This window comes from Nicotiana sylvestris, chromosome 8, assembly GCF_000393655.2.
Source record: "Nicotiana sylvestris chromosome 8, ASM39365v2, whole genome shotgun sequence".
NCBI lineage: Eukaryota > Viridiplantae > Streptophyta > Magnoliopsida > Solanales > Solanaceae > Nicotiana > Nicotiana sylvestris.
Window position 1 is genome coordinate 224147856 of NC_091064.1, and position 18011 is coordinate 224165866.

General features: G+C 34.0%; 1 protein-coding gene across 1 annotated transcript; it reads right to left on the bottom strand.

Annotated features, from left to right (window-relative positions):
• Nucleotides 1-9147: 9147 nt before the first annotated feature.
• Nucleotides 9148-13372, bottom strand: LOC104222823 (putative late blight resistance protein homolog R1B-16). Its single transcript, XM_009774139.2, has 2 exons — nucleotides 11002-13372; nucleotides 9148-9383 (listed from the first exon to the last, which is right to left on the bottom strand). Exons 1-2 carry the CDS (start codon nucleotides 13370-13372, stop codon nucleotides 9379-9381), a joined length of 2376 nt encoding a protein of 791 aa, XP_009772441.2. The 3' UTR covers nucleotides 9148-9378.
• Between the last annotated feature and the right edge of the window lie 4639 nt (nucleotides 13373-18011).

The window sequence follows — 18011 nt, forward strand, 5'->3', positions numbered from 1 at the left end:
TAATATCTCAGGTTCTTATGTATTTAATAAAAGGATAATTTATTGCAAAAGGAGATATTATATATCCTAGAAATAGGAAGAAAATAATATATGCCTTGAGCTCATAGTGTAATTATAAGGAGAATGGAAATCAATATCATATTTATTTTAATTCATGAAACTACTTAAAACGGTTATTCTCCAAGTTTGGTTACAGGCTAGTGGTCATGAATTTGACGGACTCCGATTAACCTGAAACTTGGTGGGTTCATCGAAAACGATCTAGTGAAAAAAAAAACTCCTTGCTATGCAGTGAATCATGTTGTTTTTTTGGCATTTTGAGGTCGTTTAGATGGGTTTTCAAGCAGTTTATTAAATTGAATTTGTTATAAATATGAAAAATTATTCTTTATATATCGGCTATATTTGTGTTAAATCTGAAACATGATGATTTAACTTGATATGATATATAGCAAGAATGCAAATCACATGGATTTAATCCTGACTACGCCAAAAAAAAAATTATTCGAATTTGGTCTAGTTTTTGGCGATCATGAATTTCACGATCTCCGAATGACCTGAAATTCGGTAGGATCATTGGAAACGATCATTTAAGAAGAACTCACTGCTATGCAGTGAATCACATCGTATTTTGATGATTTGGGATCGTTTAGGTGAGTTTTTTGGAGGTTTGACGGATTAAAATGTGATTTACATACGAAAAGTCATTCTTTCTATCATTTTATATGTCTAATCTGGAACATGATAACACATGTTGATTTGACATGAATTGGTATATGATAAAAAAAATGTAGGTCATATTTTAAATTCTTAAAAAAATGCTTAAAATGATAATTTTCCAAATTTGGTCGCAATTTTTGATTGATATGAAATTTGGTAGATTTATCAGAAATAGTCCAGTCAACAATAATCACCACTATACAGTGTGAAATATTAATTTTAGTATTTTAAGACTGTTTAAATGGGTATTGAGCATTTTTTTTAATATGGAACTTAATCCTCAGAGAAAAGTTCGTGGTTGTGATAAAGTGGTGATGGGAATAAACCCCTATTGTCTTCATTTTTTTTATTTATAGTGAGATAATAAATTTATGCGTTGACATTAGGTCTTCCTCCATATCGGATAAATTTATTATGAACTCACTGGCTATAGTTACTAGTTATTGATAACCAGTATTAACTCTCCATCTGAGCTTAAAGGGTTGAATCAATTTTGTAACTACAATACAATCATGATTAAGTGGTGATAGAAATATATTTCTATGGTCTTCCACTATTAATTTCAAGTGAGTAATAAATTTATGTGTTGACTTTAGGTCTTCCTCCATATCGGATAAATTTATTGTAAGCTCACTAGGTGAAATACTAGTAATTGACATCGTGTACTTACTCTCCATCTGAGTATACATGTTGGATCAATGAAACTAGAGCTATTAAAAATGATGTTCACTTGACTTAAATTAACAGTATACTCTCCATCTGAGTTGGGTCTGTTTTAATTATTGGAGTGAATAATCTGGCATTGCATATGTATGTTGCATGAGTAGTTCTTTCCCATCGAAATTGCTATTCAAGATGCATGACATATATGTGTAGTGTGTTTTAAAATTTTTGTATTAAAAAGTTATATACAATTGACTGAAAATAATAGTATGCTCTCCATCTGAGTTGGTTCTATTTATTTTTGGATTGTATAATTCTTGCATTATATAATATACTTTGCATGAATAATTCTTTTCCCATCGAAATTTATTATTCCAGATGCATGTATGTATATAAATATTGAATGCAGTCTGAATTTTACTATTCAGTGTTTTGACTTATTATGATCTATTTAATATTTTTATCTCAACTCCACAATGATTTTATGCAATTTGTCGTATTACTTGTTAAAATTTTCTTTTAGTGATAAGGCATTAATTTTAAGGATGCAATATATGTACTTTTGTTAGAAGGAATTTAATTCCGGTTTCTGGGCAAAATAAGAGATGGATATTTGTTTTATTTTTCGAATAACTCTTGAGTTATTGAGCTTAATAAACACTTTATCTCTTGTGGTACATGAATGCATGACCTTGTTATTATATATTGATGTCTCTCCTGAACAGAACAATATTAGTCTACCTCATAAGAGAATATGTTCTTCAAAATTGAGTAAAACTTATCTGTGCACTTTTATCTAAGTCATATTAATCTGGATAGGATTTCAAGTTGGTCAAGTATGGACCTTAAGGTTCATTGAAAGTAGAGGCACTACCAACTTGTGGATCCTGTTTGGAAGGAAATTTGACTAAAAGATGTTTCCCTTTAAAAGGAAATAAAACTAGTGATAAGCTAGAATGAATCCTTTCTGATTTGTATGGTTAAATGAACATACTCGTAAGAGATAGATTTTGAGTATTTTATGACGTTCATAAATGATTACTCAAAATATTAATATATTTATTTGATGCACTGTAAGTCTTAATGAATTAAGTAATTCAAGGTTTTTAAGACTTGAAATAGAGAAGCACCAAAGAAATATATTAAGTTACTACAATTTGATTGTAGTGGCGAGCATCTATCTAAAGAGTTTTTTAGTTACATATCAGAATAGGGATTACATCTCAATTGACTACACCGTAAACTTCATAATAGAGTCGTGTAGTAGAAAGAAGAAATAAGTCTCTTTTTGGATATGGATAGACTAATGACGTGTTATTCAGATTTGCCTTATTTATTTTTGGAATATTTCCTGGAAACTTCAAATTACATTCTGAATTTAGTTCCTTCTAAGCTAGTACCTGGGACATCTATAGAACTGTGGACTGAATGTAAGCTTGGTCTGTGGCATGTTCAGATATAGGATTATCCCGCATATGTGCTGAAAGGGAAAGCAGATATGTAAGTTGGAACTAAGGATGGATAGGTGCATGTTTATCGAATATCCAAGAAAACGAATGAAGCTTTATTTTATTGTCCTAAAGAAAATAAGGCAATTGTTAAAACAAATGCATTTTTCTAGATAAGGACTGTTTAATAAAACATGTTCCTAGAAGTAAACTATTTTTACAGGAACTGGGCAAAGAAATAACTAGATGTTCAAGAACATCAAAACCCACACGTCAGAATTGACGTTCCATTGCATTTAAGTAGTGGGAGAACGTTAATAGACATAATATGCCTTTATCGAGTGGGAGTGATGTTTGAACATTGAACACTATAGTAAGAAGTCACTAATATTTCAATGTCGTGAGGTAACGAAGGTAATATTAGTGGTACTTCGTCTTAGTGGGAGAAAGCTAAAGAAAATTATAGTTCGGTGTTCATTCTTGGGATAGTTTCGGTAACAGGATCTCTGAAGAGTTTAATACCAAACTAGATAATTACGACAAAGTACTACTGGACAAATATTGCATCAGATATAACTTGGCAAGATTCTTTAACAAAACCTTATTTGGTGAAGGCTTTTAATAGTCATGTAAAAGAATGCCTGAGAAAGTTGTAGATGCATGGTTATGAGTCTAAGTGGGAGATTGTTGGGGTATATACTATTAACCATGCATTTGGATATAGTATATTCTAATAATTATCATGGTTAAAAGTCTAAGTGGGAGATTGTTGGGATATATACTATTAACCATGAGTTTGGTTTAGATATAGTATTTATTATGAAATAATTGTTTATTCAGTTTTAATAAAGTTTTAAATAGATCATATAATAGTCTGTGTCCTTTGCTTATATAGTAGATGATTTAGTGTATAGAGTTTAGCTTATACACGGAAGATTAAATCATCGGTTCTTATAAGTATAAAGTTTGAGTTCACAATCTAATGATGGAATTGGACAAACCATCAGGAATGATTGTAGCACAAGATTAAATATAATTAATCTTGATTACGGGAATGGTTTAATTCCAACTTCTTGTGCTAGTACATTTTGTATGTATTGAACGGACCAGGTAGAGATAAGTATTTTATACTGACTTAATAAAATAAACTCTCTAGCCATTAAATGTACTTATACTCTTAATCTTGATATAATTATTATTAGCTGTGTATATTATTATTGTTTTGATTTATTAAAAGGCGAGATTCTTTCGTGGGTCAATATGCCTGGTAAATTGGATAATAATAATATACATTGGCGAAGTAATAGTTAGTTGATGGAATCCATGTCTCGGTTTAGAGATTGATGATATACCTTTATGAAAGCTTATAAGTTTTCATGTGTAAACCCGGCCGGTGGATTTTGTATCCGACACATGAAATAAGTTAAGCGAAAGTCTAAAGGAAATAATCAATAAATTAAATCGTCAGTAATTTAATTTAATTGATTCGTATCTGAATCTTAACATGGGGAGTTAAATAAGATTTAATGGATGAATTTCGAAATTGAATAAGGAGTGTAATTACGAATTTTTAGTGGAATAATTCGTAATTAATTATGGTGGATATTAATTTCGAAAATTACAAATTAATTCCATAATTGGAAGCCTTGTTAATTAAATTCTGTGGTCCCTACTGTGCCTAAATAATAGGAAATAAAGGAATCCTTTTTCTGGTGGAAAAGAAAACCTAACAGGTTTTGGAAAAGGGTCTTAACCCTTAAAACTTGTGCTATAAATACATAAGGTTTTCCACCTAGAGGGATGAGTACATGGTGGCTGAAATTTTCAGCCAAGTTTTCCTAGAAATTTCGCCCACACGAAATTGCTATTTTCGGGTATTATTTGGGTAACACAGTAGAAGACCGTGGAACGTTCGAGGATCACGATTGTGCGGGTGATGGAGATTCCATTAAGAAGTTATGGAACTGAAGGCTCACGTGGTAGAAGAGATATGTTCACGCTTCAAGAGGTAACCCGTGAAATCCCGTTTATGCTAGTTGTCTAAATTACATGTGATTTTGATACTGGGATTGCTTCCGCTGCATATAATAATCCATCAATTGGTATCAGAGCTCACTCACATCTGCTTCTCTGAAACACTGAACAAATATAAAGTACAGCATAAATATAAGCTCTCTTATATGCTAAACTGCTATTTTAATTCTCCAAGACGTAGTTACAGAATCCTCAATTTCATTACACAAGAACATCTCAATAATCTGTTTAAAACAACTCGAGATCATATATAGATTCGAGTATCATTCTAGTAATACTTTGTTCAACATGAAAATGCTGAATACTACAAAATATTATCATAGTAAATTATAAATCAATTTCTAAGATGAAAATTTCAAGTGATCCTCAGAAATAAATCAGCTAACTCCAAGAGAAGCTCATATTGCAGAAGATAAAACTGAAAACCTGTTACAAACATCCTAATTGAGCAATATGATCTATCCTTTCACTGAATTGTCATGCACGTTGAACTCTAATGTAGCAACATTAAGCTAATTAGGCATATTACTGCACCGAGTATGTAATAACGACAGTAGCAAGTTATCTCCTTCTGTATAGGACTCTTTGTTATTCTGTTTTTTTAATATCTCTTTTGGTGCTTATCAGACTCCTTTTGTTTAGGATTGTTATTCACATAGGTTTCTCTGTATCCTAGATTCTCTCTAACTTAGTTACATTTTTCACAGCTTTTATGTACTACTTATAATCAATACAACACAAGTTTTTCTTCTGCCTTTATCACTCTTTATGGTATCAAGAGCTCTATGCTTCAATGAGCTTGATCCTAATTTTTTTTAAAACCACCCACTGCACGCACAAATGGCTCCAAGTTCTCCAACTGTTGTCAATGCTGATAACACCTCCGGTTCAAAGACTGTTGTCCAGTTCAATCCCGTTGCTCAACTTCCCATCAAACTTACCAGTAGCCATAACTTCTCACTATGGAAGGCTTAGGTGTCCAAGCTTATGCGTGGGCACAATCTCTTTGGTCACCTTGATGGATCGAAACCAACCCCCTCTCAGACTATCTCTGAAAATAACCAAGAAGTACCCAATCCTAATTTTCTTGCTTGGTTTCAACAAGATCAGCTCACACAAAATGTTGTCTTGGCATCTGTAGACTCAACAATTGCTAGTACAGTTGCTTCTTCCGCCAATACCAAAATGGCTTGGGATGCCTTGCATATTGCTTATGCAAACAAGTCCCAAACTTGTATCTTTAGTCTTCGAGACCGTCTAGCCTGCCTTTCCATCTCGCCCAATTGCAAATTATCTCATCAAGATCGCTCACTATGTGATAAACTTGCCACTGCTGGATCCCCCGTTTCCAATGAAGAATTAGTTGTCAAGATTCTTACTGGACTTGGATCTGAATTTCGAAACCTTTCCGCTGCCATCCGAGCTCGAGATTCAACAATCTCATAAGAAGAACTATATAAAAAGCTCCTTGATCATGAGCTTTTTCTTCATCACGAGGAAGCCAGAATGACTCCTTCTGCTCCAGTAACTGCCAATATTGCTCACAGGACTACTTCAACTCCTATACGTCAGGGATCCAACAACAATAGGCGATCAAATGCGGCCAACAAAAACAATCTACTCTCCGTCTCTAAGTTTTGTCAAGACAGTAGCACCTCCATTGAATTCTTTTCTCGTTTATATTTTGTCAAGGATCTGACTACTGGGGCGCCATTGATTCGCGGATGGACTAGAAATGGGCTGTATGAGGGCCATCGGGCAATGTTGAAGATCCTCCCAAATGCAATGTTGTTGTCCCATACCACCTGTGGCATCAACGACTAGGCCACCCTAATCATCGTGCTCTAAATAAATTTCTGCTTGATTTTTCCATTCCAGTTTCTGATTCAAAAACTAGTACTATCTGTAATTCATGTTATTCCAATAAAAGCGACAGGATGCCTTTCTCAAAAACTTCTTTGCACAGTGATAAGAAATTACAATTAATTTATAGTGATTTGTGGGGACTGTCTCCAGTATTATCGATTGACAAAAAACGATACTACGTTTTATTTGTTGATCAATATTCAAAATATATGTGGTTGTTCACGCTCTAAAATAGAAGTTTTGAAAATCTTCCAAACCTTACATCCCCTGCTTGAAAGACATATTCACACAAAAATATTATCCTTGTACACTGATGGTAGTGGTGAATTTCAAAAATTAGACCCAACGGGTAGCCTTAGTTGAACGCCAACATCGGCATGTCATTGAGACAATGCCACCTTGTTACACCAAGCATCCTTACCTTCAACTTTTTGGAGTTATGCATGTCATCAAGCAGTTATTTGATCAATAGGATGACTACACCAAATTTACAAAATAAATCACCTTTTGAAATCCTATTCCAGACGGTTCCTAATTATAATTCCATCAAAGTTTTTGGATGCTTATGCTACTCATGGCTCAAACCTTATTCTAGTAATAAACTAGAATCTCGATCTACACCATGTGTTTATTTAGGATTTTCTAATAAATTTTATAACCGTAAGTGTTTCAGTTAATTCCAAAATATATGTATCCAGTGATGTAGTTTTTCTAGAAGATAATTTTTCTTTTCAAAATATTTTTTCAGATTTGAAGTAAGGATAATGTAGCTTGGGATAATATTTCTATTGAACAACCAGCCAAAGAGGATAATAATTCAAACTTTAAATATCTCTTATCAGCTTCCACCACTAGTGACTACATTGCCCACGGTCCCTCCACGCCCACAAGATATCTCATCTGCTTCTGATGGTGTCTCTCAACAATCAGGTAATATTCCTTCTCCTCATACTTCGACTCCTACTTCTCCACTTTCCCATAAAACTTCTAATCCTGAATCGTGACGGGAAGCAATTAGCCAGTCAAATCGTGACGGGTTCACGAGAATGCAGTAGCTTTTGCACAATCCATGTATTTTCATTAAGAAATTTACTAAATAAACTAAATATATATAAATATTTGACTGTTAACCCAATTACTTATTGTATATTAACTTAAGATTGTTGTACCAACCCGTAAAACTTCATATCCTGGATCATCCGTGACAGGAAAAAATTAGCCAGTCAAAAGTCAACTTTAACTCTGAACAACATATGACAGCTTTTTAGTACCAACTTGCAGCATTAATTAAGGGATAACACTTACACAATGATTCTGCACATGTAGTTTTTAATTCTGCTTTTGCCAGTTCAACCAGCAAGATAAGTCTAAACAACTATTATTAGCTAATTGTAGCATTAATTAAGGAACAATAATTGAATAACAATTCATGACTTAAGTGCATATGGTCTTTCTGTTTTCAGGACAAAACAAAACAAAACATAAACCTCCTAGCTAGGAGAGAACTCCATTCAACATAGCAGCTGTGATTACAGATTTACCATACTTGCAGTCTATGTTGCTCGGACTCTTTTTTGATAATGTCTCCGGGTGGGTGTCGGATCTTCCAAAAGTAGTGTATTTTTGGAGGATCTAACACGGGTGCAACAGCATTTTGGAGAGTCCGCGCAACATAGCTTGCAGTACTAACAAAAGCTAATATTCTGCTCTAATGAATCTAAAGGAAGAAGTTGTGCAAAATTTGTGTTAGTCATTAGCTGCTAACAAAGAAGAATAGTCAATGCAAAGATAAATTACAGCATAAATATAAGCTCTCTTATCTGCTAAACCTCTATTTTAATTCTCCAAGAAGTAGTTACAGAATCCTCAATTTCATTACACAAGAACATGCAGGAGGCAGATTCCTCAATAATCTGTTTAAAACAACTCGAGATCATATATAGATTCGAGTATCATTCTAGTAATACTTTGTTCAACATGAAAATGCTGAATACTACAAAGTATTATCATAGTAAATTATAAGTCAATCTCTAGGAGGAAAATTTCAAATGATCCTCAGAAATAATCAGCTAACTCCAAGAGAAGTTCATACTACTCAACCTAACTCGACCTTCCTCCTCGACAATTGAGTTCGCCAATAAGAACACTTTGAAAAGGGCAAGTAAATTGCATAGGTCTGACTCATATGAACCTTGAAGCCCTGCTTCCTACCTATCTTGTCTGACTCATATGAACCTTGAAGCCCTGCTTCCTACCTATCTTAGGGACCGCATGTAATTATGAACATTTCAAAATTAGGGAAGGCATAAATAACTTCAATAGAGTATTAATTAACATCTGCAAAAAAATAAAACAACTTTGAAATAATCTTCAATACCGTTCAGAAAATGCTTAAGTATGAATATAATATCCCACACATTATTACAGAGCACATTAAAATTTTGATCTTGAGAAGTTTTGAGCAAAAAATATCCACACAATTCTTGCTAGAGAAATGACATGAAAAATTTAAAGAACAAACAAGAACACACGCATATAGCAGTTATAAGTTACTTCCTCAAACTCATTTGCGAATCTTCATCTGTATCTTCATCTACATGTTCCTTGAAACTTTCTCCACTTCTTCTCAAGGCCGTGCTTTCTGAATCTAATCTGTTAAAGAAAAATCTCCAAGATGACTCTCGAGTAAACGTAAAGTGAAAACAGCGAGAAATTAGAGTTCTTAGCCCTTTACTTTATAAGCAACTCATATCCACATAGCTTATATGATTCGACAAATCTAGTTTCAACCAAACTACAATTGTTAAAAAACGATGTCCTACTTATCATAGAGTTGGAGGTATTTTTCTTTTCTTTGCAAAAGTTCATGTGCCACCTTTTCAGGAGGTTAAAGTAATAATTTTGTTGATGTTGTGGGGAAGCCCTGGTATACAAGTAGTAGACAATAGATAAAGATATGGTCCTCTAAGCAAGGCACCTTTCCAAAGGTTTGTTGTTCCTAACATATTTCTATCACCAAATCTACCTATAATTTGATTCAGGGCTCTTTCTTCCATTGTAGAAATGAAAAGTACACAATGTACATTAAAACACACGGTCTAAAGAATCGAACAAAATTAACCGAGGAATCAAATTTACGTTGAGAGCCCAAATATTTTTTTTTTTGGCAATCCGCTAGGCAAGTGCCTAGGGCTAGTTTTTTATTAATAGAAGAAAATAAAAATACAACAATTAGGAAAAGTACAAATAAGGGGGACAATAACATCGGTATTGTTACCCATATGCCTTGGCTATATAATCACTCCTCTGCGCCTCACATTGCCTATGACAGCCTCATGTAGAGGATTCATGGTGTAGTTGCCTGCAAAGTCTCACGAGGGCATATAATCTTATAGCCGTGTGGATAATTTCCAAAGGCATAGGACCAAGGAAACACAAACCGTGCTAAACCTTACCTTACTAATCCTATTGAGGCATAAATATTATTTGTAGTTCACCTTAACATGTTTGTCTACTCAATGAACAGTGATTTTTAGTTTTCCTCTTATATCAGGAAGGTATAAGCAAATAATACCAAGAGCAAACTACCATGACTTTTTTTCCCCTCTAAATTTTGCAACACGCACAAAAGAGTACTAAAGAAAACTACAGCAACAACAAACAACGAACATTATGAAGCCCTCATATAAATGTCTTTTTGACAGGATTGACTGAGCAGGAATGGCCAAATTCAGAATATGGACATCAGCAAGCTGTATAGGGGTAGTATAAGCTCAACTAACGAAATAAAATAAACACAACATAAAATGGCTCAATAACTGCATTGACATAGGCCAACCCTGAAAGAGTTTCATAGAGCTATTTTTCTAAATGTAAATATATGTGTACTTCAAGCTGTGGAAGCAGCCACTAATGTTTGCATTATGGAAGGCTGTCTACATCACCCCTTAGGGTGTGTATCTTCTCCGAACTCTGCGTGAATGCAGGATGCCTTGTGCACCGGCTGCCAATAATATATAGTTGTGCAATGATTTTTCTAAATCTTTTCACTGACCATATATCATAATTAAAAGGCCGTACAACAAGCACATGCAACGAATGTAACAAACTCTTTATCACAGTCCACAATATACTCCTATTTAGTAGTTATACAGAAGAAATCCTATTACAATCAATAGGTTAATTGTTACCTAATGATTCAACACAGTTCATGATAAGAAGTCTAAATATTTAATGGATATTGAAAGTTCATTGTTGATGATTTACTTACATGAATCAAAGGCGTAAACTTTAAGCATGTTGTTTCCCAATTCCTCATGCTTTCCCTGGATCTGCTTGGCAAAAGTGACAAGAGGACGACCGCATTTATGTAATTCAATTAGCTGCAGCGTCTCACTATCTGCAAATCCTTCTGGGATCTCTTTTAAGAGTATGCATTCTCTGATGCAGACACGCTCAAGGCATTCGAAATAATCATCGGTGGCTGTCCAATATCTAAGATACAGATCCTCAAGGAGTAAACACTTCAATTTAGGGAATCCCGTCTCTGTTATTTCCCACTCATTGCCTGAGAAGGCACGAGCCTTCAATTCAAGCACCTCGAGATTGGGCAACTTGCTAAAAATGTTCATGCAATTCCATGGAAGACAAGTACGGCTAAGTGTCAATTTCTTGAGATTTGGTGGGAAAGAACCTGGACTTGGATTGATTAAACACGGCAGCCGGTCGAAAATAAAATCAGGCGGAACTGTAACATTTAGTGCCTCGAGCTCTTTTAAATATTTAAGATTATTATGCCATCCCATTTCGCTCTGAAATTCCTCTGCTTTGCCAGCAATTTCCAATTTCTTTACTTTCTTAATCGCTTCAAATATTTCTTTTGTGCAACAAGAAGGTATCAACCCAGAAACAGTTTTTATGTTTTCCAAAACCAAGTTCTTCACCTCATTTTCTGATACCGTCTGAGGAGAGTCCAAATACATACACCAACAATGGAGATGCCTTAACTGAGACAATTTCCAAATTCCATTTGGCAAGGAGTACCTTCTCCAATTACTAGTGTATATTGGATGTGGACGAACAGTGAGAGTTTGTAAATTCAGAAGTTTAGAAATTGGTAATCTTCCAGACCTCCTAATCGTCAATGCCAAATACCTTAGCAGAACTAGGTCAAGTATAGCTATGGGGAAATCGAAGATCTTCTTTTTCTCCAAGTCCAATACCCTAAGAAGTTTGAAATGACACCTTTTTACATTAAGGATTAATGTACTAGAATTGAGAGAAAAGGAACGTAATTTGCTATAAGCAAGATCAGGGAATCGACGGTGAAAATAAAAGCCCCTTGATTGTTGTGACACCCACCTGCAGCCTTCAGGAATAACCCATTGAGGTCCATCAATATCGTTATTCACAATATATAGAAGATTCTGGCTGTCGGCTTCTTTCAAGCAGAAATCATGAAAAAGATCATGAATAATGCATGTCATGATTTTACCATCCAAACTTCGCTTGCTAACAATAACTAGACTTTTATCAATAAGATAATCTAAATGACTAGCAGCCACTTCTTCCAATCCCTCCATCCCCTTTACCTTTAGGAGCCCTTCTGCAATCCATAATCTAATCAACTTTTCCACAGAAATTTCACTAGCCTTTGGGAAAAGTCCAAAATACAGAAAGCAACCTTTCAGATAAGAAGGAAGATGATTGTAGCTTAAAGCAAGCACTCCTGAGCATTGTTGATAAGCATCAACGTCTGCTAATGAGCTCACACTTTCAGCTACTTTTCTCCACTCTTCCAATGTCCTCTTGCCGGAGAGAACTTTGGCAACCACAGCAATGATAAGTGGTAAACCATTGCAGTTTTTGGCAACCTCCTTTCCGACATCCTCAAATTCAATCGCAAAATCTTTTTCTACAAATGCTTTTTGGTAAAACAAATTCCAACTGTCCTCTTGGTCAAGTAAATGCATCCTGAAAGGATCCTTCGGAGAGCTAGCATATTGAGCAACCTCAACGTCTCGAGTAGTCAACAGTACCCGACTTCTTTTACCATCATCTGGAAGACACAGTCTAATCTCATCCAAAGCGTTTTTGCTCCATATGTCATCCACAACAATCAAATACCTTCGACCCATTAAACTTTGTTTCAAGCAAACGGCTAAATCTGAATTGCTTTTCTTATCAAGGTCTTCTTCCTTCCCAATATTAGCATCTATTAGGAGGCCTAAAAGCATATTTCTATAACTATAGTTCTCAGATACAGTAATCCATCCACGGATGTCAAAGAAGCTCAAAATTGAGGGATGAGAAAACAACTTTTTGGCAAAAGTTGACTTACCAATGCCGCCCATACCAGTAACAGAAATGACTTCCAGTTCAGGCGAGCCACTCGTGAGTTGACTCATCATGTTTGCTTGTTCAATGTTGTACCCCACCATATCGTTCTCAAGGGTTGAAGCATGCAATCCTGGTGAACTTGAATCATCAAGTGAGGCATTTCCAGCTTGCGAAGTGTTATTGTGACTGTGCTTGATGAGCTCTTCCTTGAGGGAATCAACATTTTCAATACCTCGTTGTAAGATCTCAAAAAGACTCTCGAAGGCTTCCTTTTGATGGAGGCTGCCATGTTGTTCATCCATTACCACCTTCATCTGCGATTCAACTTCATCTTCTGATTCATTTGCTATGTGTCTGACTTTTGCGTGCAAATTCTTCGTTTGTCCATCATCAAAATGGTCAAGAAGTTCATGAAGAGAATCAACCTTCTGGTAGAGTAAATTCAAGCTTTCCACATGAGTGTCCAATAGATCTAAGTTTGATTGCAAAAGCTGAAGCTGTTCTATTGTTCCCATTAGTGAAGTCAATGCAACATATGCAGCCATCTCTCTCTGTACTTCTGCAGTAAAGGAATGAATTATTGGAATAGGTAGACAGATAACTATACCTAAAAACATCTGTAATGGGTCAGATAAGCATTATTGAACTGCGGCAAATTGCCATTTCAATCCGCATAGACATACTAAAAGAAGAACAAAATCGAACTAAATACAGAATCTCCATCATGATATCACATTAACCCACAAAAATGATGCTCTTTCGAAAAATACTAGCAACAAAACACAAGAAAATGACTTTCTGATAGAAAATATTTTCTTAAAAAAAGATTTAATTCATACCAAACACACTGTACATAAACTTTAATTGCTCATTTTTAAAACACAACTAGCATTGCACTCAAGAACAACACAGAAGGTTTAGTATGATCCTTCAAATCATGTAATTAACTAACATGCAATGACAAAATATCATGATCACGACAAATATCAAACTCCCTATGCAGCAATCCAAAAGAGTGAAGCATAAACAAAATGATATGAAAATTGTAAAATAAGAGAAGCACCTTAATTAAAGCAGAGATCTCTGGCTTATGGCTGTTCTCCCCCTCGACTACAACAACAACAACAACAACCCAGTATAATCCCACACGTGGGGTCTGGGAGGATAATATGTACGCAGACCTTACCCCTCCCCTCGACTGTGAAGGAATTTTGGATTGAACTGTGTATTGGTGGATATCTCTCTCTTGGAAGCTCTTGAATGTGGTAAATTTGTTTGCCTCACTAATGTTGTGAAAGCTTCTTTATAAGAGAGAGTAATGTTTTTTCTTGGGGATTTAATATATTATTCATCAACTGTGTCTGACCTCTACTTAATTAATGCCTCTAACATGGATGAGTCATGGAATATTTTTATTTGCATATGGTTTTCTTAATATTGGATTAATTAGAACCAGTGCGGATGTAGAGCACAGCTTATTGATTCACGAGAATGCAATAGTTTTTGCACAGTCCGTATATATATATTAAAAAACACTAAATATATGCAGATATTTGTCTGTTAACAGGGTTATTATTGTTTATTAACTTGAGATTGTTTATTAATTAAGGAATAACACTTAAATAATGATTATGCATATGTATTTTTAATAGGCGCTAATAGAGAAGGAATGTATCCGGAATTGGGGAATTTGGCGGTGGCGCAGCCGTCGGTAGGTGGAAGCATTGCCGGAGATGGAGTTTCTTTCTTCAAGCAAGTGTCACATATGCCACGTTCATTTAAGTAATTTTTTTTTTTTTTTACAAGTTTGGGTGTGTAATAGGTTGTTCAACAAAATACGTCAAATGAAGTTCTGCGCCAGTTAAATGAGTAAAATATGCATCAAGTTTTTCTTAATAAAAAAAAAAAAAAATACCTTAAAACCCCCTAAACTTGACACGAATTATTAGTTACAGCTTTAAATTATTCGTGGTCTTAATTACCCCCCTCAACTTGGCCTTTTGAGAGTGATTACTCCCTAGATGCTGATGTGGCAAAGAGTGTGGGTGCACTTGCCTGCCATGTGGATTTTTCTGTATATGTGGCATTTTTTTGAAAAATAAAATATATTTTTACCTTTTTAAGTATGTTATTTTTTTAGATAATTTTTTTCTAATACAATTTATAATAAAACTTGGATAGAACTATATTATTTAGACCAATTTTTTTTATTTGGCTAAAAATAATAAAGTTTTAGTCAATTTTTTTTTGAATTTGATCTGAAAATAAAGATTTATACAATTGAAATAAATAGTCAAGGTTTCTAAAAAGTTATAAAAAATACATAGTATAATGTAAGTGATTTGTTTCATTTCTTGCAATTGTACACTCTTTTTATTTCTTCTTTTGATGCAATGACTATTTAATTCAATTGTGTATTTTTACTTTTTCAGGTAATATCTGTAAAATATATATATATATATATATATATATATATATATATATATATTTTTAGAGCTCCATAATTTAGAGCTATATAAAATATTATAGCCAAAAAAAATTAGCCTAAATATTGTAGTTCTATCCAAGTTTTATTATAAATTATCTTCAAAAAATATTATCTAAAAAAGTAACATACTTAAAAAGGTAAAATATATTTTATTTTTCAAAAAAATGCCACATATACAGAAAAATTCACGTAGCAGGCGAGTGCACCCACACTTTTTGTCCATCAACGTCCAGGGAGTAATTTCTCTCAAAAGGCCAAGTTGAAGGGGGTAATTAAGACCACGAATAGTTTAAGGCTATAACTAATAATTCATGTCTAAATTTATGGGGGTTTTCAAGTATTTTGCCTAAAAAAAACTATTGATATATTATTTCACTCTCAAGTTTCCTAGAACTTAGCTAAATAGAAATTTGTAATTTTAAAAATGGTTATCCTCTACTTAAGTAAGGAGAAAGAAAACACAGCTAGGGAACATTGTCTCATAATCCCTAGTTGTACAGGTACGGCCGAGGTTCCATGAATGTTCGACTTGTAGCATTTTGTCTCACGATTAATTCTGGATTAGATATTGCTCTACATGACAATTATTATGTGGTAAGAAGTGAAATAAGCCTTAAAAGGCCAAACTCCGGACAAGTCCTCTTTCTTCGCGCTTACTAAAAACCATCCTAATCTCCACTTTACTTAGTTCGGCATTTGAAGCTACCTCCATAGATTTGAATCGTGACATCTTGATGTGGTAGCCTTCTAATTTAATGTTTGATACATCAATTATATGTCACACCCCTTTCTAACAATTTGGCTAATGTTTCAAATAGGTTTTAGTGGATAAAATATTATTGCCCTTATTTATTTATTTATTTTTATCTCTCAATTTTACTTTTTACTTTAGCTCTTTCTTGAACATCTATTAGTAAGAGTAACAATTAAAAAAAATTAATTCTTTCTTGATTTTTCAATTACTTTAAAAAAACAACAAGTAAATAGGACCAGAGAGAATAGATAGATTCCACCAATATAGCCCAATAGAATATAATAAATTAGCTATTGGTTCATCTTAATTAAGTAATTTGGCTTAAACCTTATATTTGTATTTTTAGAAACTCCACCAAATAGCACAAATAATAAATTTCGAACCTAGAGCCATGATAGAATTCTACTCTTTGCTCACTTTTTATCAAACTAAGATGTTGATGTAACACATATCTAGGTGGGCACGTCTAAATATATTTTGTATTAAGAGAAAATTCATCATCAATTAACTACTCCCTCCGTTCACTTTTACTTGGCATGTATACTAAAAATAAAATTTTCATTTTTACTTGTCACTTTACACATATCAAGAGAAGACAATTTTTTTCCCTGTTATATACACAATATTTATTACTCATTTCAAATCATTTTCTCAAATACAATAAAATGTGCATCAATTAATATGGGTATCATAGTAAATTATGCACTTTATTTATTATTTCTTAAGGGGCGTGAAAAGTCAAAACGTGCCAAGTAAAAGTGAACGGAGAGAGTAGTTTATACTAATTGTCAACCAACCTCAACCTTCCTCTTCCGTCCAGACTTGGGATCGGCGACAAGACTTTGAAAAAGGGCAAGTATAATTGCATATGTCGACAATCGTTTTCTAAAATAAAATGAAAGAAATACTTTTTTATATCATTTTGTTAAAATGAAAAAAAAATTACTTTTCTATATCATGAAAAGAAAGTACTACTTTTTTTGCATGAAAAGAAAATATTTATTTTGTTGAAATGAAAAAGAAAGTACTCTTAGTAATATCTCTATTGTGTTGGATGGGCGTTGGGATGGTAGGACCGCAAGGGTGGGTGGGGTAGGGTGGTTTGGGGGGTGGAAGTAGGTAGGGGTATAGGGGGCGGGTTGGTGGGGATAAGGAATATAGTGGAAAAGATTGAAAGAGAGTTTTGGAAAATGTTTTCCCTTCTCTTGATAAGGAAAATATTTTCTTCTAACTGAAATATTTTTTCAAAATATTTAAGCCAATCAAATATAGTAAACAGTAGTTGCAATGTTTAGAAGGAAAAAAAAATTACTGATATAGTCAACCACAGTGAGAAGAAACATACAAAGAAAGAGGAGTTGGAATAGTAGCATTTTCAGTTTAAAAAACGATATCATGTATTTTGAGGGAGTAAAAGTTTGAAAGATAACTTACTAGGCTAACCCAAATTTTACCCGCATTTTATCCATGAATACCCATATTTCTACTGGTTGAATATGAGTTGAAGCCCAAATTTTACCCTACTTAAATACCACTCATTTAACCCACTAAAATAGGGGCGAATTGAGCGGGTTGACAAAATATGGGCTGATTTTGGCAGCACTAGTTTGACTCAAATGAACCAATCAAGAATGCCTGCTTCCTACCTACATACCTTAGGGATAACAGGTATATGAACATTTCTAAATTAGGAAAGGCA